This window comes from Hemibagrus wyckioides, linkage group LG11, assembly GCF_019097595.1.
Source record: "Hemibagrus wyckioides isolate EC202008001 linkage group LG11, SWU_Hwy_1.0, whole genome shotgun sequence".
NCBI classification, from domain to species: Eukaryota; Metazoa; Chordata; class Actinopteri; order Siluriformes; family Bagridae; genus Hemibagrus; species Hemibagrus wyckioides.
In genome coordinates, this window is record NC_080720.1 from 20,138,741 (window position 1) to 20,161,285 (window position 22,545).

Here is a 22,545-nt window from a genome sequence, read left to right on the forward strand (position 1 = left end):
AGTCTAAGACTCCGGTTCTGTTCTGCGGTATGGTCATCAACCGTTATAGACACAAACATGTGAGCGCCTTGTCCAATCAGATTGTAGGCTTTCGTAACGTGCGTCATTTCGGGTTGATAAGCCACGCCCTGTTTGTTTTCGAAGCGCGGATGTGATTGGTGGACGCGGTGGCTGGGGGGAGGGGAAACGGTTTTGAGAAAGTAAGTTTAAACGGGGGGGCGGGATATGATTTTTAAAATCTGACTGAACTCCAACAGTACTGTGCCGCTCAAGGACTGCATAGACCTGGTAATGTATGCTTTAGAATTAACTTTAATGTATCTTTGCAATTTTTAGTAAACCTCACATATTTATATATGTATACAAACCATACATGTCATCGGGGAGGTTTAATTTCAATTAGAGAAGCTATTTGTTTTTAACCTTGTAGCTGGATTCTTCCAGACATGAATGTTAGCTAAGTTAGCAAACCAGCACCAGGTCTGTAATTAACCGGATGCCGATGACTATCTGTTTGGATACGCGACTTCATTTATTTTTTACAACTAATTCTCTCTCTATATATACATACATTAATAGCCGTTGAATAACTAATAACATATATTAATTCAGATCTCGTTGTTGTGCTATTGCCGCTCAGCTAAATGCTAGCCAACGTTAGGTTTTTACTGCGGGTATTAATGACGCTGCTAGTAGCAAGCCGGTATGGTCATGAAAATCTCCCGATTCATCTAAATCCCCCACACATGAATCTCTTATAAACACGAAAAGAAATGGACTTCTTAAGAAGTAAGCCGAAAGCCCATAAAACATATAGACATGCGCTCCTAGGGTCCATAAGTTAGCCTGACTTAGCTTTTCTTAAATCTTAAATATGTAAAAGAGCCGCGAGAGCAGGTCAGGTGAGATTAGCCTCAGTTCCCTAGGCACAAAAAACAGTCAACGAAAAGAAAAGTATGGTCTGGGACTGATGTTTATTTGTTTACCCCAGAGGATTAAAAAGCTAGCTGGGATTTATTGTGTAAGCATCAGAGATGTGGTTGTGAGACTTGTTGAGGTTGAATAACTGAAGAGCCAGACTGTCATTTGGTTTGGTTTCAGACTGGAAGCGATGGCCTCGCAGAACCTGGATCCTGCTGCAGCTTCTTCTACAGCCGCGTTAAAAGGAAACGAGACTTCCGGAAATGTGTCGAAGGGCTCCGTTACTAAAAGGTGTGTAAGTGATGAAACTTTTTTTTTTTTTTTTTGCAACAACCCTCAACTTTTACTTGCACACAAACACTCCGAAATGGCTCATGATCACTACCAGGATAGGGTCCTTCTCGTCGCTCCGGGCTTTTCTCCTGAGCTCGGGTTTCTTCTGGGTTCACTGGTTTCCTCCAACCTCCCTAAAACATGTTACAAAGTGGATTAGCTCTACAAAATTGCCCTTAGGTTTGAATGTATGCGTTAGAGGCAGATGGCTCAGGGTCCTGGGACTCTAGGATCCAATATGATCCTGATAAGAATGAAGCAGGTATGAGATAAGATGAATGAATGTTGTAATGTTATTACTACTTTTTTTTTAGTTTTTTTAAATTAAGTGTTTATTCAGAAACAGTAAAGAGGTAAAACAGCTGGGTGGAGTGGACATTTCACAATGTGTGGGGGTGGGGAAGGTGGATTAGAGGCAAAGTATAACAGGTAATGCAGGTACAACACATGGATATTATGCACCGAGTCGCTAGATCATTAGAAAATATCTAAGGAGTCTTAAAAATGACTGCATGGTGGTCAACATGGCACAATCCTAACAGGTTCTCAATTCTTAACTTGCTTTATTGCAAACGTTCATTCTTGCCATTTGCCATTTGTTCTATAGCCACAGTTCAGTGATCTTGATTAAGTAACAAAGAGTTTTATAATATGTCACACCTATTAAGAGGAGAATCTTTTCTACAATGTTTGACATGGTTGGGGGACACTGGATTTTGGTCACTTTTCTATACAAGGCATTTTCTACTCCTTTAGATAACCAAGTATGTGCTTGTGGACCAGGCCCTTCAATGGAAAGCATTAAGTTTCCAGATTTGAAATCATGTTTGCCTGATCATCTTGGTGAAAACTTTATCTATGACTGGAGGCAACAAAGTTTAGGAGTATAGTATGCTACTGCTTAACTGAAGTCATGATTCTTTAAATAAGCACCTGAACCACAAGCCCAAAGTTATCAAAGAATATACAGATTTTTCTTTGAAGCTGGGATAAGCAAGCCAGTGTAAACATTTTAGGACTGTTTTAAAAAGGTTAGTTTTAGTCTTGATTATTTGGAACTGAATATGAGTAAATTCAGAAATTTTTTTTGCCTTCCACTCTTCCCAGGCTTCAACAAGAGCTGATGACTCTCATGGTAAGTCATCAGAATACACTGTTACTCTTCACATTGTATTCACTTTAATTAACAAATTATTAATTTGCCTCCAAATGTTTCACATTGTACTGCAGATGTCAGGAGACAAAGGAATTTCAGCGTTCCCTGAGTCTGACAATCTCTTCAAATGGATCGGCACAATAGACGGAGCTCAAGGAACAGTAAGTTTTACTGTCATATTTACTGTATGTGCAGATAAGTGCACGGGTCCCAAAGTCTAGTGTTGAAGAAAAAATTATATTAATATTCATTATTTAGTTAAATGCAATTTTTCTTGCTTTCTTCTGCATAATGTTCAAGCCATAATTGTTTTTTTTCTCTCTATCTGGTAAGGTGTATGAAGGGCTGAGATATAAGCTCTCACTGGAGTTCCCTAGTGGATACCCATACAACGCTCCTCGGGTGAAGTTCATCACTTCCTGCTTTCATCCAAATGTTGATGAGAACGGGTTTATCTGCTTAGACATTTTGAAAGACAAATGGTCTGCTCTCTATGACGTTCGATCCATTTTGCTTTCCATTCAGAGTTTACTTGGAGGTAAGGTTTCTAATAATTAAGAGCTACAAAATTTGTACTTGTTTTATTAGTAGCACTGATTACTCATTGTCTGCTCCTCCTCTTCCTTTTTTCGCTCTTCCTTTTATTAAAGAACCCAACAATGATAGCCCTATGAACTCTGCAGCTGCAGAATTATGGGATAACCAGGAAGGTAAGTCATTATGTGCAGTCTGAAAGATTTTTGCCTTTTGGTCTAACAAAGAAGTGATTTTTCTTTTTATAAAACGATATCTTCTTCTTCTTCCAGCCTTCAAAGCCCATTTGCACGCAACCTACAAGAATTGACCAACAAAACTGGGCATGTCTGCCTCTTCTCTTTTATCTCACTGTGTGACCTTGTTTCTTTTTTTGTTTTTTTTGCTCATGCCTATGTAAATTAAAATGCTGAGTCTGTTTCTGTACAATATTTGTATGTTGAATAAAACCTGTCTCAATAAAATGTCATTCATTAGTTTCTTTTTAATTCTTTCCTTTGTAATTCCAATAAAGCCATGTGTTACAAGATTTCAATAACTTAAAAACAAGCAAGCAAGTAAATATTGTTAACATGAACTGAATATAATCTGCTGGTGGAAAGTTCAGGAATAGAAATCTCTCATAGAAAAAATATTATTGTTTAATTTGTTTCTGAAAAAATGTAAACTAGGGTTCCAGGGAAGTTATTTTCTAGTTAAAGGGCAATTTGTAAATTGCTACAAAATGTTTGCTCCTGTGGTGAACTTTGATATAACTGAAAGACTGCAATGCAGTCTAATCTCTATACTTTCAGACAAGTAGAAGTATTTCAGGTATATTAGTTTTCCCCCCAACATTACGTCTATATTTTATTTATTTGTTTCATCTTTAGCATAATGTGTCCTTGTGTCCTGCTGTTGCAGTTCCATTTGATAGACTGATCTAGTTTAGTAGCGGTTGCAGATAGAGGGCAGCGTTGTCTGAAAGTTCACCTATGCTACTGTTCATTGTGAAATCTACAGAATGGAAATCTTGCTTGGTGGTTCCCATGTGGCTCATGATTAATCTTGATTTTGTTACAAAAACCAAGACATGCCAAAGCAATTAAGGATTAAAGACTGATTTCTCATTAGCTACATGATCCAAAATGGCTCTAGTTTAGCAAACAGAATATGCATCTTAGTCTACAGTTGGAATGGCTGCAGCAGCCTGATTTTCCATCCTGTGACACCACTTCGACCTCCATTATCTCCTCTAAGATGTCATCATCCTCTTCCTGTGTCCCTTCTGCCCAGGCTTTCTGCATTGGCTCCACTGACCATAGTGGCACGTTTACTCTCTGCAGCATTTCCTGGAGCAGAGTCTCGATCTCCAGCACATGGCCGTTCAGGTCAGGCTTCTCCTTGCACTCTGTCACCACCCAGGGGTTCTGCACCATGGCAGCACGCCCTGCCACTTCAGTGCCTCCTCCGGAGGCACCTGTGTTCACCAGGGCATGTCTGTCCTTCTGCAGAGTGACAGGAAAGAGCTCCTGGAGTGCACTGACCTTCCTAAGCTCCTGCTGGAAGTTCTCCAAAGTGCTCAGGAGCAGCACCCATAGGCGCTCGACCTGCTCGCGGTCGTCCTGGCTTTGCTCAGTCTCAACTAGCAGCTTCAGCAGCCTCCGGTGCAGCCCTGTAACATGAGTATGATCAACAAAAGGCAAACAGAACTGTTCTCGTCTTTCGTTCTTTAATATTTAATCAGGTTTTGCCTTTTAAATCAGTACATCAGAAGTAGAAAGTTTACACAGGTGTTTAGCAGCTGCAGGGTAAGGTACTACAGATGCTATACTGAGTCTCCACATTACAATGATGTCATGTTCATCACCCTACCTCAACACTCTCCTTGAGGTTTATATTCACTCCCAAAACCTGCAATCGGTTAACAAGATGCTCAGTAGTGCCTACTCAGTAAAGCAGGAGGTCCTGTTCCAAAACCTTCACTGTTCCTCAGTGGAGGAATGACCTTCCAACCTCTCAACCTCTCCAATCTTTTCAAAAAAATGGCCACTTTTGTGAACGCTTATTTAAGTTGTCCCCACTCCTGAAAAAAAAAAAAGCCTGCACTTACTACTCTTATACTCTGTTCACCTCTAGCACTCAATTCAAAATCTTGTATGGTATATGGTCTACTTATATTATCCTCTGCTTGATATATACTACGCTTCTTTTTTTAGTTACATCGGAAATGAATAAATGCAAATGTAAAATCTAGTACTTCTGACTTATCAAGGAGATTAAGAAACATATGAATATAATTCAGGATAAACAAAACATGGCAGGAAATTATTATTTGAGATATTTTCTACTTCTATTTATTATTCTATTCTGTTTTATTATTCACCACATATGTACCAATGATGATGTAACTATACTGAATTATTTAAATCAGCAAATGACCTGGTTCAATTTCATGATTGGTGTACTTCTGCAAAATAGTCATTTTAATGTATATTATATGCATGTACAGTATATTATAGTAGAAGTAGGAGTCATGGATACCGGCACAGTTTGGTCTAATCAAAGACAACTGATTCAACACATTAGTTAATAAAATTGGCTCCAGCATTGGAATTAATGTCCCAGGAGTCACATTATTTCTATATCCTAACTTATTCATTTTTTTCTGTACGGACCTGGTTGAAAACATCAAGAAAAGGGGGATATTTATATGTGAATATTGTGATATGATCGAGCTTCATCATCTTCATTGTTACAAAGACATAAACCGTGAAATTGGATTACTTTTGTTGGAGTCTTGGGCACAGTGTGTGGATTTATTTATTATTATTATTTATTATTAACTCAAAGCACCTTTACATATCACTTTGCTTACAAGTAGATCTTTCTTTCTGTGTATTTCTTTTTGACTGAATTGAATGAAAAGCCTTGTATAGTGTCTCTACCCTCCTACCTGTACATATTTTATGCGCCTGTCCCCTGGTTTCCTCCATCTCGTCTCTCAGAAGGCTACCGTCTGTGTTACTCCCTAAGCAGGTGGCCATTTGCTGGAAGCAGGCGGTGAGTTTGTTGAAGGAGACCTGCGCCTGCTCACACTCGCTCACCAGCCTCTTCCTGGCCTGGATCTCTCCCACAGACCTCCGCCACCGATTCATGCTCCACCGACCACAACTGGTTAAAGTTTTAGCACATCTGGAACTGGGTTCTCCAGCACAGCGTCAGCCTGATCTTCTTCCAAAAATAACTTTGGGTGAAGAATCTTTCCACAAAGTGCAGGTTTAGAAGACTTATGATATCACTTTCCGCTGAAGTTTATTCCTGTCTTACATTAACAGTAAATATCACTATTTCTATATTTTAAGAAATTCTGTTATATAAATGATAAATTATCTTGTGGATGCCAAAACTTTGGTATAGATTATACAAGTTTTAATCCAATTTTGATTGCTTCAAATAAAACACTTTCAATTTGAACATAAACATTTTAGGATCATGGATTAGAAAAGAGACAAATTATATTAGACAAATAATGAGTGAGCTCTTCTTGCATCACATCACATACATATAATACACTATCAGAAACATGAGTTTTAACATATTTTATAGGATTATTAAAGTTACATTAAATTGAAACCTAATTATCATTAATAAATGAATCAGTTTCTTTAAAAAAAATAAAAATCTAGCCATTACCTTAGTTTCATCCAGGATGCCATAATTTCTTCTCATCCTCACCATTGTGTTGACAGTCTCACATCTCAGCTTGACTACATCTGAGGTGACTGCTGGCAAATATTCTGTTATCACCCAACACACCACTTCCTTTCCGATGGCTTCATGGAAGCTCTTGGCCTTCGGGGAATCTTTCTTCAATTAGGCCTCAGCAGCACAGCTGATGCTCTCCAAATCGAACGACTACAAACGTCACACATTGAAGGGAAACCTCATCTTAAAATAAACATATAATCATGGAAAGAGAAGCACTCTTTATATTGAGCAAGGTTAAAGCCATGTTTGGCTTCCTTTGTTCCTGTGTTTTGGAAGTGTGCCTTAGGCACAGTTAATTGTCATCAGGGAGAACGGCGTGGGACTGCAAAGGCGCAGGCCGGGATCCTTTGATGACCCCCCTGTGGGTCTTCAGGCTTGTCTGAACGCAGTGTGTAGATGAGGAGGGCCCTTGACACTCACTCTCCCGCAGGTGTAGTATCCTCAGCAACCTCACTCATATTCGCTCATGCAGTTAACAAAACATCAGAGCTGCAATAAGCAATTTCTTAAATTGAAGCACTCATATTCACACGTGCCACATTATTCTTTTTTTTTTTTTTAGAATCTTTTTTTAATTAGTTCGATTTGATCAACCCCAATGCTTTCACTTACATCATTCTCAGATTATACAATACTCAGTCTCAGTTTTAGTACTCGAGTAAAATCAGTAAAGGTCACATTACAAAAAATTTTTGATTAGAAAAGTTTAGCAACTAACACGGCTGAATAGCAACATCTGTCACCTGGTTATGTGTTGTTTCTTAATGGTGCTTCATGTTACCATGTTTGACCAGCGTTATCACCTCTGAACAGATGAGACATCAGTTTCGGATTTTACATAGGGGAATAAACTCATACTTCTTTTTCCATTGGTCTTTAATCATTGTTTTTGTTGTTATCTTTTAAGAAAATATGAAATCTCTCCCCTTTCTGACTTAATATTTCTTGCCCTTTAGCTGGTCTCTGGATCCTAAACAAAATAATTGATAATTATATAGTATATGATTGGCTATGCTGTAGCAGAGGAATTCTACACAAGCAGAGGTGGAAATGTAAAGTAACTGAACAACTGGAAGGTTTTATTTTTGCAGTTTATGTTGATCAGCTCTGCTGCAGTATTTTTTCAAGAACTCAATTCACCAAAATACTTTGCAGAGTCCGGTCTGCGTCTAGCCACCTGATGACTTAAAATGTCATTAAATGACGTCCCTTTGATTGTGTTTCCAATCTTTATTGAATATCTATTAACAGTTTGGATGATCTGAAGGCATTTGTTCATTCTCATAGCAATGACAAACACATTATTTCATATATACAACATTAAAATATAGCTTGGGAATTTGCATGCCTTACAAAGGCAACTAGGAACTTTGACAAGTATATGGAGACTATTTTAAAGTTACACAACAAATGGATTGTCAAAAGTAGGAAGGACATATTTCACGTTATGGAACTAAGTCCATAATTTCCATGTTAGATATGAATCTCATTCCCTTATTAGTGTTATGTAAAAGGATCACAGTCATGTTAAGCCTGAGCTAACAGGTACAGAATAAAAACAAACAAAGAAACAAACAAATCAACAGCAAATTGAGGCAGCCGTAGCTCAATGCAAACAACCTGCACTGGATTGTAGGATGTAACTGCTCGTTCAAATGTATGTATTGCCCTTCATATGAACTGAAGATGGTTGAAAGTTCACTTCTAAATGCTGGTATATTCCAGTGCAACAGTAGATGAGCAGTCAAGAGCAGAATGAACAGATCAATGATTTTGGCTTGGTTCACACTGTCTAAAGACTGACAAATCACACACAATCTACGAAGTGTCTATGTAGCCATGGCCTCCATGATCTCATGGCACAGGCACTGACAGAAGCCGTAGAACACGCAGAGGACGAGGGTGGAGGGCACCAGGCTGACTAGGATCACTCCCAGTGTGAGTTGCTGAATCATGAGCAGATAGATGCCCAGGGGCAGCGAGCTGAAGTAGAGCAGGCAGAGGAAGCCCATGACAAAACGTGGCACAGAGCGCGATGTCCACGCACGCCACTTCTGCACAGGCACGTGACACGGCAGCGAGTCCAAACTAGCCGGCCGATACAGACGCACCATGTTCAGCATGCCAGTGGAGTCGGGTGAAGTGGACTCGCCTGGAACCTCCATGATGGTGATGACCAGGCAGTCTGAGGAACTGTGGGCCTGCTCTCCTCCTCCTTCTCCACTTGTTCCTATCTCTCCCCCATTTAGACTGTTTGGGGTGAGAAGAACCTCACCCACAGGCATCGAGCCGCTCTTCCTCACTCGCTCCTGGTAAGAGAGGATGGCCAGGATGTTACTGTCATCCTGCAGGAGCCAGATTTCCTCATCAGGCACATGCGTCTGATGGCGGCAGAATGGACAGCTGACAGTGCCAGGTGATGATTCCATCTCAGCCATCTTCTTCAGGCAGCGAGCGCAGACACGGTGCAGGCACGCCAGTAACTTTGGCTTGCGAGCTCGTGCATCGTAGCGGCTATAGCATATCTTGCATTCTAGTTCTTCCACCGTGTAGACTACACCTTCCGAGTCTGACTTGTTACTCATCCTGAGAGCGGGAAGCGGGGAGCTTAATGGAAATTTCCAAAACGTTACAAAAGAGCAGTATCTTACTACCTAGTAAAATGTTGTTTTCTCTTTTTCTAATTGGTGTTTTGTCTCTTTTTTGTCAGATTGTGTGTTAACAGCAGGTCCTCATTTTTAATACAGCATTTATGCTGCTCTGATGTTGTCAGTTGAAGACAGAAAAATAGCTTGTTGTAAACAGTGGAACCTATAAATCATTTAAACACTGAAGGCCTGAAAAACAGTATTACAATTACACATATTCACAGTAGCACATGCAAATCAGACCTTCCATGCATAATACTTATACAGATATATACTGAGGTGTTTTGTTTTTAGACTTGCTTAGAGTCATGAACATAATGACAAGCAGTAAATGAAATACTTGTTATGGAAGAGGTGCTAATGAAATGTTCATGGGCCGTCGCTAAATTGCCGCTGTAAATTCATTCTAGTTCAGAAACCTGAGACAAAGCCGCTGCTCACTGGTCATCCATGAGTAATACGTGAAGTGGCAGAAATGAATTGTAGTCTAGGTAAAAGCATCCTGGAACGTGTCTGCTTTTGCCAACAGTTAAAGAGGATTGACAAAACACATTTTATGTCCATCGAGTATGGAACTGTGACTATTCAGAAGACAATGAGATGCAGCACTTTGCTTCGTTCTGAAACAAGACAAAAGACAGACAAAACAGTAACATATATAATAAACAGTAATTAATAATTAAGTAACAATTAATACATAATAACAAATAAAACAATATATATATTATTCCTTACATAAGTGCTGTAACCTCTGGCTTGCTGATCTTGCTGATTAGGGTAAATGTAAATTTAAGTTTTAGATCTGGACTTCTGAAAAGCTGCTTTGTGACGTCTGTGAAGTAAGTTGTTAACAGTGCTATATAAATTGAATTAAACTGAATATATACATAATATACATACAATATTTAGTTTCACTCTCAGCTATTCCGCTGTCATTATACTCTCACTGGCAATGTTACTGATATTCCCATGAGTGAATCTAGCGGAGAAAAGGCGCATCGCTGGACATTTTGTTCTTGAGTCTTCCTATCCACATAAGATGAATCCTTGACTTGCCCTTCCTGAAGAAAAACCTTACAGTGTGCTTTTTATTTATGTCCTCCACTTTCATCAGATCCATACTGTCAGAAATATAAAGCTGTCACTTCCTAATTAACTGTGTTTGAGAATGTGTCATTTCCAGCATTTATGAACAGACAGAATTTATTATGTGTTATTGTATGCCTTATTTTTTTTTACTTGACAAGTGGACTGAAAAGCTGCACAGGCTCCCGAAGAGACCAGTAAATCCCATGGATGCAGCAGGTGTTGTGTGATGCGCTGTGTAATGTCTGATGACCAGGCTAAGGAGCTAGCACAGGTAAATGGTTTGTTTAAATAGTTTTTTTATTCCCTCTGGGAATATTTTTGGCACATCTATAGAAACCAATAGCTGTAGTATAAATCAACTAAACAAACATCTTTACCAAAATATATTTATATTTTCTCATTTCTCTCTTTCTCTCTCTCTGTGTCTCAAACACACACACACATACACACGCAAACACACACACACAATCTCTCTGTCTCAGAGTGCAGGTTGTTAGAATTTGAGCTAAACTATAAATAGCAAATCCATGCTGGAGGAAAAACAGTGTGCCTAATATAACACACAGCCCCCCACCAGCACCACCAAATACCCTTGATGACTGTGATAAAGAGTATCCTACTCCATCTTGGTCTCACACACACACACACACACAAACACACACACTTATCCAACGCCTTAAGGAGAGGAGACAGAAATTATGACTGTGACTTTGTATGGCAGATTGTCTCCAGGGGACATGATGCAAAAAGCTTACGTAAATTGCAGTATGTGATTTACTGAACACAAGCCAACTCAACGCTTTGTCCTGATGTCCAGGACGGAGAGATGCAGTGGGTAAAAGATGTAGTTTTCCCAGCCTGAATTCTCTACCTATTAAAAATGCAACACGCCAATACATGCCTGAGGGCATGTCTACATTTAGCTTAGTAATCAGTGTTGCTGACTCTTCAGTGCTACATGTTAACTGCATTGTACCAAAATCTAACCTACTTTAAAAAGTAGGCAAAACAATCTACTTCAACGGTGAGGAAAAACACCTGTTTGTGCACATTCATTTCTCAATTTCCATGGTATACGGCTATATTTGCTCAGGAGCTTGATTCGAATGGAAATTCAAGGACTTCAACATCCCAGCCTGACCTCCGTCCTGTCATGCAACATAAGCCAGCAGACACACAGCTCAAAGGTCTATAATAAGACATTCCTGAAAGCTCAGATTATCTCAGTGTGATGCTGAAATCTCACTCGGAAAGACAGCTTATTGCAATCATCACGACTCTTGATAAATAACATTAAACTTTAAAGAGAAGACCAAATATTACATAAGATCACATAGTTTTTTCATGGGTGCTCACTGAGTGTGTTTTAATAAGCAAAAGTGGCAGAGAGGTACAGGTAGAGATGCCAACAATGTAACAAACACCATCTGTGTTCCTGTCCTGTGGTCAAAAATGACACAAACCTACCATTCTGTGCCAACATCTATACCTCCCTTTGAGAGCATGTTTCTTAAAAATACATTCTTTTAAAGGGACAGGTGTGTGTGTATGTGTGTGTGATTTCCACAAATGTTTTCCTATAATCAAGCCTTAATATCAGTTTAATAATAAAACAAGAAAAAGCAATAAAGTGCTATCTTCAGAGACCAAATATTTACCAAGAAGAGAGTGAGGATAAAAAAAAATAAAAGAAAATGTTATTTATTCATTTTTTTTACTATTCAATTAAATTCCATTTTATTTGTATAGCTCTTTTAACAACCTGCACTGCCTAATATCTGCTTCACAGGAATGTAAAAATTCAGAATAAAAAATAAAAACATTCAAAATTTAAATTTTTATTTAGCTTTAATGAGCAAGCCAGAGGCAGCAATGGCAAAAATAAAACTCCCTGAGACAATATGAGGAAGAAACCTTGAGAGGAACCAGACTCAAAAGGAAACTCATCCTCACCAGACCTCCACCAGAAACTGGAGGGTGGGATTAAATAATTTCTTTTCTATAACAACATATAGTCAAGTGAATTCCTGCAACCAGGAGCTTCTGAGCAACTTATAAGTATGAGCATCAGCATGATTCCTGAATTCATTATAGATTTAACATAAATTCCTTCTCGCTGAAGCCTTTAAATGTTGACTGTGACGGAGACCCGAGCACAAAACTGACTGTGGCAACAGCAGTTTATGGTCACTGCCATGGTCTCCATGTGCTTCTGTCCACAGCAATATTATTTCCTAAACTCACAGTCATTAAAATAACTAAAATACTCTTTCTTTTATCATTTACTGTACTTTTTAATTTCTCACCTTTTCTATATTATCAATTTTTTTTTTGTTGTTGACAAAACAGGGTCAACATAACAAGACAACATGCAGTAGCATTGTGCTTCTACAAGAATGGTCAGAATAGCCAAATGTTTTTGGGTTTTTTTTGCTTTTATGTCTCATAAAGCAACTGTGTGATAACTCATCAACAATGAATAATAACCTGTTATATTAATACAGTGTTTCAGCTCGGTACACAGTCACATGTGATTTTTATATGAACACTTACCTTGAACCAGATATGACTAGAACAGAGTCACTGCTTCAAACCCAGAGGATATTTATAATTCAGTATTTTGACCTATTAGATGCAATGCATTTGTGTTTCAGCTTTGGTAGCTTAAGTTTACTTCTAAAAAACACTGCCACTGTACACTGACAAAGCAGAACGGTTCAAGAGAATGCAATCCCAAAACCCAGCTACATGTTGATTCACTACTGGTCTAATGGAAAAAGTTTGAAAAAAATGTCAAAGCATGTACAGATAAGGCTTACTATTTCTAAAGCTGCATTTTGTTTTGTTAGAAATGAACAAAACATGATTATTACATCCAGGTTGAAAAAATGCAGTGCTGACTCAGGGTTCTTGGGGTATAATATATATTGTTACCGTATACTTAAACTATAGGCATAAACAGAGTTCAACTCCATGGTGACAGGCAAGAGCTGGCAATCAACCAGGCCAGTGGGAGAGTCTAATATAGAACTACAATAAGATGAAAAATATTTATGGAATTTAATCTCCAAACATTTTGACAGGCTGAAGAACAAAATACATGCACAAAACAAATTAGCTAATAAAGCAACTTGCATTGGTTTGGAGCTGTGAGCAGCCTTAATGAAAACATCTAAATTCGCCTCATGGTCTCACATGAGCGAAATGCTGTGTGATTACTGCAGAGCAACCCTTCTGTTATACTGTTTTACGTGATGCTATGCCGCTGTACGAGCACAGTTACAACAAAACATAGATGACTCTAGAGGTTTTGCAATTTCACCCAGTGCTCAGTAAATGTGACAGTCATGTTTATGTGCACAGTAAACTATCATCAAATATTTGTAATATTGAGGAAAAACTAATAATGTATACAGACAGTTATACAATATGGCCAAAGGTTTGTGGACACCTGACCATCACATCCATATGTGCTTTTTGAAAATCCCATTCAGAATTTATTTCCCCTTATATCATTTTTCTAGGAAGGCTTTCCCTCTTCATTAATTTTGGAGCATGACTGTGGGGATTTGTGTTCATTCACACAGGAGTATTAGTGAGCTCAGGCGTTGATGTCAGGTGAGGAACCATGGGGTGCAGTTGGTATTCAAGTTCAACCCAAAGGTGTTGAGGTCAGTACTCTTAAATTCTTTCACATCAACTTTGGCAAACTATGACTTTATGGAGCTGGATTTAGGCACAGGTTTGGGTTTCAGTGAAGGGAAATCTTAATGCTACATCATACAAAGAAATCCTAAATAATTGTGTTTCTTCAAATTTTGGCAACAGTATGGGGAAGAACCACATATAGGTTTCAAGAGAGTCAGGTGTCCAGCACAAGCCATAATGTCTGATTCCTATTAATGCCAATACTATTTAGACATCCTGTTTAGTACACAATATGCAATATAGAATTCACTCTGAATGTGTTTACTTGGCACTTTTAGCTGTGAGCTTAATCCTCACATACCCTACATCCAAAAAAATCTGTAGCTTGCCTTTTTTTTTTTTTAAAGCGAGGATGAAATCCTAGTGGCTTTTATAATGGCATAAATTTTTATTAAAACCAATTTTAATTAACATGATATAAAGCAAGCAAGTGGGAAAAAAACCCCTAGACAATTCAAATAAAACCCAGCGCCATCAATTAAGACTACACTGTAATAGATTCTTAAGGATTATAAATACCTGAGATAAGAGATTGTGGAGTAACTGGAGATCTAATACCCTTGGCAGGTTATTTCCATTGTGTGCAGTCTTGCAAATCCCGAGAAACATATATTCAATAATCAGCTGAATAAGCCATTCAGTCCCAGGCGGTTGTTTAATGTGTTTCAATTAGTCCTAGTTTCTGAATGAGTTTGAGCCCTGAAGCAGCTACATCAATAAAGTAAAATTGTTATAAATTGTCTTACATCACAAAATAAAAAATGGACTTTTTTTCACTTAAATCTTAGTTGTCTCCAATGACACATTGCCCCATACTCTTAGGGAAAAAAAGTTCTTCAAGAGTTTTCCTAAATTTCTAAAAGAGAGCGACATGGAACCCTTTCTAACATTTCTGACAAGAAGATTTCCCTCGCATAAGCCGAAGAACAGGAAGTAAAAAAAAAACAGCATTATTTTTAATGCTTTGTCCTCCTTCACAAATTTGTACTTTCCATCTGTCTTTATAAGTGCATAGAAATTGTGGGAACTAATTGTTCACAATAGCTTTTGCAGATATTATCAACAACATTATTACTACTAATAATAATAGTAATAATAATAGTAATAATAATAATAATCATCATCATTGTCATCATCATCTATTCCAGTTTAACCATCTACAAATTTTAAATTACATCATCCTTTAAATATTTACATAATCTTTTAATTCATTGCCAAATTTAATATTGCATTTGTGAATAACAAGTAAACATCATGCTTTATTATTACATTCAGACCGTTTTAGAAAAGAACTGCCACTGCAATAAAGTGGTTGATCCATCTATCAGGACCGTTGACGGACTGCAAAATGGGTTTATGAAAAATTGATCAATGAAGCCCTGGAACGTTCAATTTTAATGATGCATTTAATTTGTACCATCTCCCTCTCTTCATATTGGCCAGCAGAAGTCTAATGGCTGCATTTCCGACAAACAATTACTCTTCCTTCCTGAGTTCTCAGAAAGAGGAATGATGATATAAATGGCTATTTTAAATATTATAAAATCTGCTTCAAATGTTTATGCATAGGGGCATAATATAACATTATTTGGGTCAATAGTTACGATTCTCCGCTATGACTGTAGTTAACAGTCAAGTTATGTGTTTGCAGTGAATTCTTTCGTGTTTGTTAGTCGCTTTGGGTTAAAAGTGAGTGCCAATAAATGACAGACTAATGGATTTACTACAATGGAACAACTTCTGAATCAAAACAAGCACCTTTTGACACTGCAAAAAAACCTTCTTCAGCACAGGATCATTGAAAATATCTCAAGTACAAGTGTTTTTTACACTCTTTCAATCAGACACAATTATTCTTGGCAAAAATATAACAGTTCTACCTGCAGGTCTGCTCAAGAGTTTTGGGTCTGTGCCACATTCTAAATTTATCTTCTGTCTTTCTAAAGAACAGCCTGCAGTGAGAGGACAACTCTTCTGTCTTTTCATTGTGATTTGACAGGACAGCTTGGTGGCACTCTCACATGGGACAGGAAGTGCTTGATAAATCCATTCTTGACCACCCTGCTGTCGGCTCAGAGCTGTCACACTGACTGAAATGTCATCAGTGGCCTAGTTTTGTTAACGCTCCCTTTTAGGGCTCAAAGGAAAGAAATGTGTCTTTACTTCTAGACCTACAGTGGGTAGCTTATCTAGGAATGATGGGACTATGCACATGTTCCCAGAAGGCTCATTCAAGCACTCTGTATGTCTCTAATAATGTCTGTTAGTGTGACAAACACTTTTAATTATGGTGCAGTGAAGTAGATATGTTCCTGACCTTCTTGTCCTTCTCATTTAATTCATTTAATCCTATCCCACATTCTAAATGTCTTTATTATACAGTATGATCACTTAAACTCATGTCCTTCAAAGTGAACACCATGCTTGTGTCTACAGACAAAAAGGTTAAAGCAAACACTCTAGGTTCTTCACTTTTCCCCCTCTGCTGGAAGCCTTAACAAGTCGGCGTAGAAGCTACAAGTACCCAAAGAACATCTTTAAGAGAGTGTCCACATAAGATCTAAACAAAGTAAGCACATTTTCCATAAACTTGAATGTCACATTCATGGGGCAGTAGGTAAAAATAGCATAATAATAATAATAATAATAATAATAATAATAATAATAATAATAATAATAATAATAAAAGTCCTCACTCTTACCAAGATCTTGTCATTTAGCTAGCTAGTCTTTACCTTTCAGAATGCAGTGTGATCTCTGTGTGATTTAATATCATTTCAAGCAGACTTTTTACATATCAGCAAATGATTTAAATAAATACAATGTAAAACAATGATACTTTAGTTATTAGTCAATATTCCCCATTTTTAAGTAAATGTCTTTATAAATGATCTGGCTTGAGGCTTGACTCTGTACAGAAGAGATCATATGAGGGATCGCAAAAATAAATAAATAAATAAATAAATAAATAAATAAATAGGCGTTCATGTTTTGCCTGTTTTGTTTTTCAGTGAAAGGCTTTCAGTGGCGTCAGTAGCCGACACTCCCTTCACGCTCCTTCAATAATGTCCAGTTCAATACATATCACTCTCATTGATCAGAATGCTGGAAAGTTCCGATTTCACTTCACGTGTTGCCACAGTCCAACAGGTAGGCTACATGGCGTTTAAACTGCATTGCACAGATTTTCCCACGACAACGCTAGAGAGTGATGGACCCGAATACAACACCAGTGTGTGCATTAATAACCCCCTATAAGCCTGGTCTAGTCGTCATCACCGCATTGCAAGCTCTTACAAACAGAAAAGCAACAAAAAAAAATCCGCAGACTGATACAGCCATTTGTGTCATCAGCCTACGTGAGGAATCACTAAAACAAGGTGCGTCCCTGTTGCTTCCATCAACTCCTGAGAGCCTCACACGAATCCCATCGCATTAAAGGTGCACTCACAACGACAAATCAGTCGCGTCGACGGTTGGCGTCGTCGTGAGAATAGACACTATCTATCAAATCTATTCTGCTGTTCTGATCCTCCGCTGGTTTGAGGTCATGTCTAAAAGCTCACTGTCATTTTTTATGCTCGGTTAACATTTAGTGTACTTACCCCTCTGTTCCTGATTAGGCGATGGGAAACGCGTGTGCGCAGTCCTAATCGGGATCAGGAGCTCGCGCGAGCAACATGTCCCTGTCCAGTGTGCTGTGGTGAGTCAGAGTCCATGTCGATCATGATGCCGATGTCGGATGAGGCCGAGCGGAATCGCGCCATCCCCCTCACTGATCACTGCGGTAGCGCTACAGCATTCCAACTCACTCACCGGTTACTGTGGCAACGCGAGCCGGCGGCCAGAGCGGCGACCTAGCGAGCGAGAGCACGAGAGTTCAGAGAATTAACACACACACACACACACTACTGCGTTAACACACACTGTACACTCGTGTACTAACATTTACATATCTACATTAACTCACACATACAATACTGCATTAACACACACTGCTGCATTAACACATGCTTTACACTGCTGCTTTAATATTTACATACCTTAATTAACACTCACTGCTGCATTAACACACATGGCCGCTGCTTTAATATTTACATTCCTGAATGAATTCACACATTCTGCAGCAGTGAAACATTCGCATCTGCATTATCACATACACTGCTACGTTAACATTTTCATACCCGAACCGACTCTCTCTCTCTCTCTCTCTCTCTCTCTCTCTCTCTCTCTCACTTTCTCTCTCTCTCACTTTCTCTCTCTGTCTCTCTCTCTCTCTCTCTCTCTCACACACACACACACACTGCTGCATTAACATTTGCACTGGTCATTAACATTTACACAGCTGAATTAAAACATACACTGCTGCATTACCATTTACAGAGCCTAATTTACACACAGACACAGCTCATTACTATTTACAGAAATAAATGGACTATACATACATTTACATACCTGCATTAACACAAAACTGCTGCATGAACATTTATACCAACGCATTAACACATACACACACACTGCTGCTTTAATGTTTAGAGAGCTTAATTAACAAATCCTGCTGCATTAATATTTACAGAGCTGAATTAACACAAAATTCTGTTTTATTAACATTTAGAGCCCGTCAATAACACACTGTTGCGTTAAAATTGTACAATTCTGTTTTAATATTTGTATGGATGAATTAATGCATGCATTACCGCATGCTTCTTCATTAACCACCTACACTACTTCATTCACAGTTATAGAGCCTAATTAACACACACCGTATTAGCATTTACAGAACTGAATTAACACATACCTATACTTAATATATGCACATTTATATTTCTGAATTAACTGACACATAAACAATACCTGGGCTCTGACGGGGTCATTCTAATATGTTGATTATGCTTTTTATAAGTTGTTTGTTGAATTTGATATTTGTTTTGGGTTGTTGTCATGCTAGACGGTTTGAAAATAGATTGCAGATTTTATGACAAAACAGATTGGTATTTGAAGCTATCATTGATTTCCTCAATGCTGAATAGAGTCCCAGTCCCAGCTGAATAGGAGCATCCCCAAAGCATTATGCAGCCACCACCATGCTTCACTGTGTGTGTGGGGTTCTTAATGTAATAAGCAAGTCTATTTTGTGTTACATATCTTTTAGAATCATTCTTGGTTTCCTTTATCATATATGTGATTGTATATACATCTTAGCAAAATTTATGGGGAAAATGGGCAATCATCTAGCCACACTACCCCATAGCCCATACATGTGAAGAATAGAGATTATAGGAGTCCAGATGCATTTATGCTTATGTTGCATTTATGTTGCTGTAGGTCTCATGGCAGCTTCTGTGATATGTTTCTGTCTTGTTCTTTCATCAAATTTTGGAGGCCCATCCTGTTCTAGGAAACAGCATGTCACTGTAGCCCGTGTTTAACACACACTACTGCAGCAATTTTCTACAGAGCTGGATTGACACATATGGTGCTGCATTAAAATGTAATGATGAGATTTAACACATTCATTGCTTCTGTAAACTTTTCAGAGCTGAATTAACACAGTGCTGCATCAATATTGACATGGCTAAATTCATAAATATTTTCAATAGAAATCATATTTTCTTAACTCTTCACACAGCATAATAGCACTTTAAATGGAACAAATAGATTTTCATTTCTTTGGCACATGCCATTACTAAACATTTTTTTTTATAATTCTTTATCTGTCAAACCTTACTGCTAGCTATCTGGATGTTTTACTTTACAATTATTTTGAATTTATTTATTTATTTATTTATTTATTTGCAAAATTAACAAGCCTCATGCAATTAAACAAATAAGGGTAATATTTGCAGTAACAAATACAAAACAACCACAAGTTTGTGGACACCTGACCATTACATTGATATGTGAGCCTTCTCAAAACTGTTGAATAGAATGTTTTGGTATGCTGTGGCATAAAGAATTCCCTTCACAGCAACCTGTTTTATCAGGACAATGCCCCTGTGCACAAAGCAAGGTCCATTAAGGTCCATAAAGACATGATATGCCAAGATTGGAGTGTCATTGCACAGAGCCCTGAACTCAACCCCAGTGAAAACCTTTAGGATGGTAACTGGAATTCCCACTGCACTTCCCACTCAACATCAGTGCCTGACCTCACTAATGCTCTTGTGAATGAATGACCACAAATCCCCACAGTCGCAATACAGTATCTTCTAGAAAGATTTCTGTGTAGAGTGGAGGCTGTTAGGACAGCAAAGGGGGACTCTAACTCTGTGTTGATGCATATGGTTTTACAATGGGCATATATGGACATGATGGTCAGGTGTCCATATACAGTACCTTTGGCCATATACTGTATATTACTGAGCTACAAATAAATCAAAAACATACAAAGTGAAACAGGCAACTGTGAAACCTCTGGAATAGAGGAATTTCAACTTTTTTAAAGGTTCAGCAGTATCATGCTGATACACTCATCCCAAATTAGACCTTTCAATAACGAGTGCTTATTTAATTTTCATATGATCTTGACACAAAGAACTACAGATCCAGCTAAACAATGCAGAACATTTTTGATTTCATGGAGCAACTGGGCATTTCACAATCATAATGTAGACACATTTATTTATAGAATATACTGATTTGTAGTCATTACTCCTCCTACATTATTCACCATTACTTAACCTTATAGAGGATGTTGAAAGTTGGATTGTGTGCAATGGATTACCACACTGCATCAACTGAAGATTGTATTGTTTTAATGTATAAAGTAATCACACAAACACCCGGCCTAATGGTGCAGGACAAATTAAGTTTTAACTATACATGTCAGTAACCAGATATTTTATATTAAACCACATACATTTCTCTGCATCACTGTTTTAATTTTTTTTTTAGAAATATTTATTTGTATCAACATTTCTGTATAAAATAAAAGTAAATAAAATTAAATAATTAAATAAAATAAAAAAAGCAGTAATTTCAAACTGTTGTTAGCATTTCTTTAAATGTTTGAAGCAGTTTGAAAAAGTCAATGTTTGTTAGCATGTAGAAAAATCTGTAATACTTACAATGCTGTCATATTTTATATCTTATTTGGATTAAGCAAAGCCATACAACAAAAAGAAGCCTAGAACCAAGTAGAGCCAGTGCTAATACAGACTAAACAAATGGCAACCTAAATGAGCAAACTGAATGTATAAATGGAAAAACCATAACTTCAAGCCAAATACAGTGGAATAGGGAACCTTATGAGTTTTTGACAGTTCTTGTGCTTGTCTTCTACAACAGTTGTTCTCGGCACACTAATATAACACTTCAGTGCCATTACACCGATCAGCCATTACATTATGACCTCATTGGTGAAGTGAATAACACTGATTTTCTCCTCATCATGGCACCTGTTAGTGGGTGGGATATATTAAGCAGCAAGTGAACATTTTGTCCTCAAAGTTGATGTGTTAGAAGCAGGAAAAATGGGCAAGTGTAAGGATTTGAGTGAGTTTGACAAGGACCAAATTGTGATGGCTAGACCACTGGATCAAAACAAGCATCTCCAAAACTGCAGCTCTTGTGGGGTGTTCCCGGTCTGCAGTGGTCAGTATCTATCAAAAGTGGTCCAAGGAGGGAACAGTGGTGAACTGGGGACAGGGTCATGGGCGGCCAAGGCTCATTGATGCACGTGGTTAGTGAAAGCTGGTCCGTGTGGTCCGATCCAACAGACGAGCTACTGTTGCGCAAATTGCTGAAGAAGTTAATGCTGGTTCTGATAGAAAGGTGTCAGAATTCACAGTGCATGATGGGTCAGGGCTGTTTTGGCAGCAAATGGGGGGACCAACACAATATTAGGCAGGTGGTCATAATGTTACTCTTATCGGTGTATGTAGTAAGGTTTAAAACACAGCCCTGCACTTGGATACAAGTAAAACAGATCAAAATAGCAGCGGCCATTCCGAAAACAGACTAAACAACTGAAGGAGTTGTTCACACGTGTTCTGTTCATCAGTGTTTTGTTGTGTACGGAAAATCCCACCATAGTAAAATGCAATGTCGCCATCTTATGGCTACATTCTGGGTATCCTGTATTCTATAATAGAACGATTTTTTGTAAGACTGTTTCTTTCTAGACTTTTTTGTGTTCTTGTTTTCCCCTGAAAATTTCACAAAAAATCATTCTCTCTTTGTTGATGTTGTATACTAAGTAAACGTTCCATATTCAGCCAACTGGTAATTTATGTCTATAAATATATATATATAACCAGTACATAATACTGGCTTAATAACCTAATGCAGTATCTAACAGAAAGACACAGTGATGGAGCTGTGTGTAGGTGGTTGAGAAACACTTCACAAGTTTTTCGGAGGAGTTTCTTCTAAAACAGGAAGTCGTGGCGCTCTTTGAAGAGCTCG

The 22,545-nt window shown here is 38.1% G+C and overlaps 3 protein-coding genes across 3 annotated transcripts; 1 reads left to right on the plus strand and 2 right to left on the minus strand.

Moving 5' to 3' along the window:
• The first annotated feature begins 216 nt into the window (after positions 1 to 216).
• Positions 217 to 3,420, plus strand: ube2c (ubiquitin-conjugating enzyme E2C). The gene is made up of 7 exons (XM_058402193.1): positions 217 to 288; positions 1,102 to 1,212; positions 2,362 to 2,389; positions 2,485 to 2,571; positions 2,744 to 2,948; positions 3,061 to 3,120; positions 3,217 to 3,420. Exons 2-7 carry the CDS (start codon positions 1,112 to 1,114, stop codon positions 3,252 to 3,254), a joined length of 519 nt encoding a protein of 172 aa, XP_058258176.1. The 5' UTR covers positions 217 to 288; positions 1,102 to 1,111; the 3' UTR covers positions 3,255 to 3,420.
• A 162-nt stretch (positions 3,421 to 3,582) lies between these two features.
• On the minus strand, positions 3,583 to 6,101 carry zgc:109913 (regulator of G-protein signaling 9-binding protein). The gene is made up of 2 exons (XM_058404174.1): positions 5,880 to 6,101; positions 3,583 to 4,598 (listed from the first exon to the last, which is right to left on the minus strand). The coding sequence occupies exons 1-2, from the start codon at positions 6,079 to 6,081 to the stop codon at positions 4,078 to 4,080; spliced, it is 723 nt and encodes a 240-aa protein (XP_058260157.1). The 5' UTR covers positions 6,082 to 6,101; the 3' UTR covers positions 3,583 to 4,077.
• Positions 6,102 to 7,302: 1,201 nt separating this feature from the next.
• LOC131361211 (E3 ubiquitin-protein ligase RNF182) lies at positions 7,303 to 18,338 on the minus strand. Its single transcript, XM_058402189.1, has 3 exons — positions 18,183 to 18,338; positions 17,745 to 17,996; positions 7,303 to 9,962 (listed from the first exon to the last, which is right to left on the minus strand). Exon 3 carries the CDS (start codon positions 9,277 to 9,279, stop codon positions 8,524 to 8,526), a length of 756 nt encoding a protein of 251 aa, XP_058258172.1. The 5' UTR covers positions 9,280 to 9,962; positions 17,745 to 17,996; positions 18,183 to 18,338; the 3' UTR covers positions 7,303 to 8,523.
• Between the last annotated feature and the right edge of the window lie 4,207 nt (positions 18,339 to 22,545).

Excerpts from the sequence above, each read along its gene's own strand:
- LOC131361211 (XM_058402189.1), bottom strand. The coding sequence starts at position 9,279 with ATGAGTAACAAGTCAGACTCGGAAGGTGTAGTCTACACGGTGGAAGAA.
- zgc:109913 (XM_058404174.1), bottom strand. The coding sequence starts at position 6,081 with ATGAATCGGTGGCGGAGGTCTGTGGGAGAGATCCAGGCCAGGAAGAGG. Across the intron at positions 4,599-5,879 it reads GGCGCATAAAATATGTACAG|GGCTGCACCGGAGGCTGCTG; the intron begins GTAGGAGGGTAG and ends CTCATGTTACAG.
- ube2c (XM_058402193.1), top strand. The coding sequence starts at position 1,112 with ATGGCCTCGCAGAACCTGGATCCTGCTGCAGCTTCTTCTACAGCCGCG. Across the intron at positions 1,213-2,361 it reads AAGGGCTCCGTTACTAAAAG|GCTTCAACAAGAGCTGATGA; the intron begins GTGTGTAAGTGA and ends CACTCTTCCCAG. Across the intron at positions 3,121-3,216 it reads ATTATGGGATAACCAGGAAG|CCTTCAAAGCCCATTTGCAC; the intron begins GTAAGTCATTAT and ends TTCTTCTTCCAG.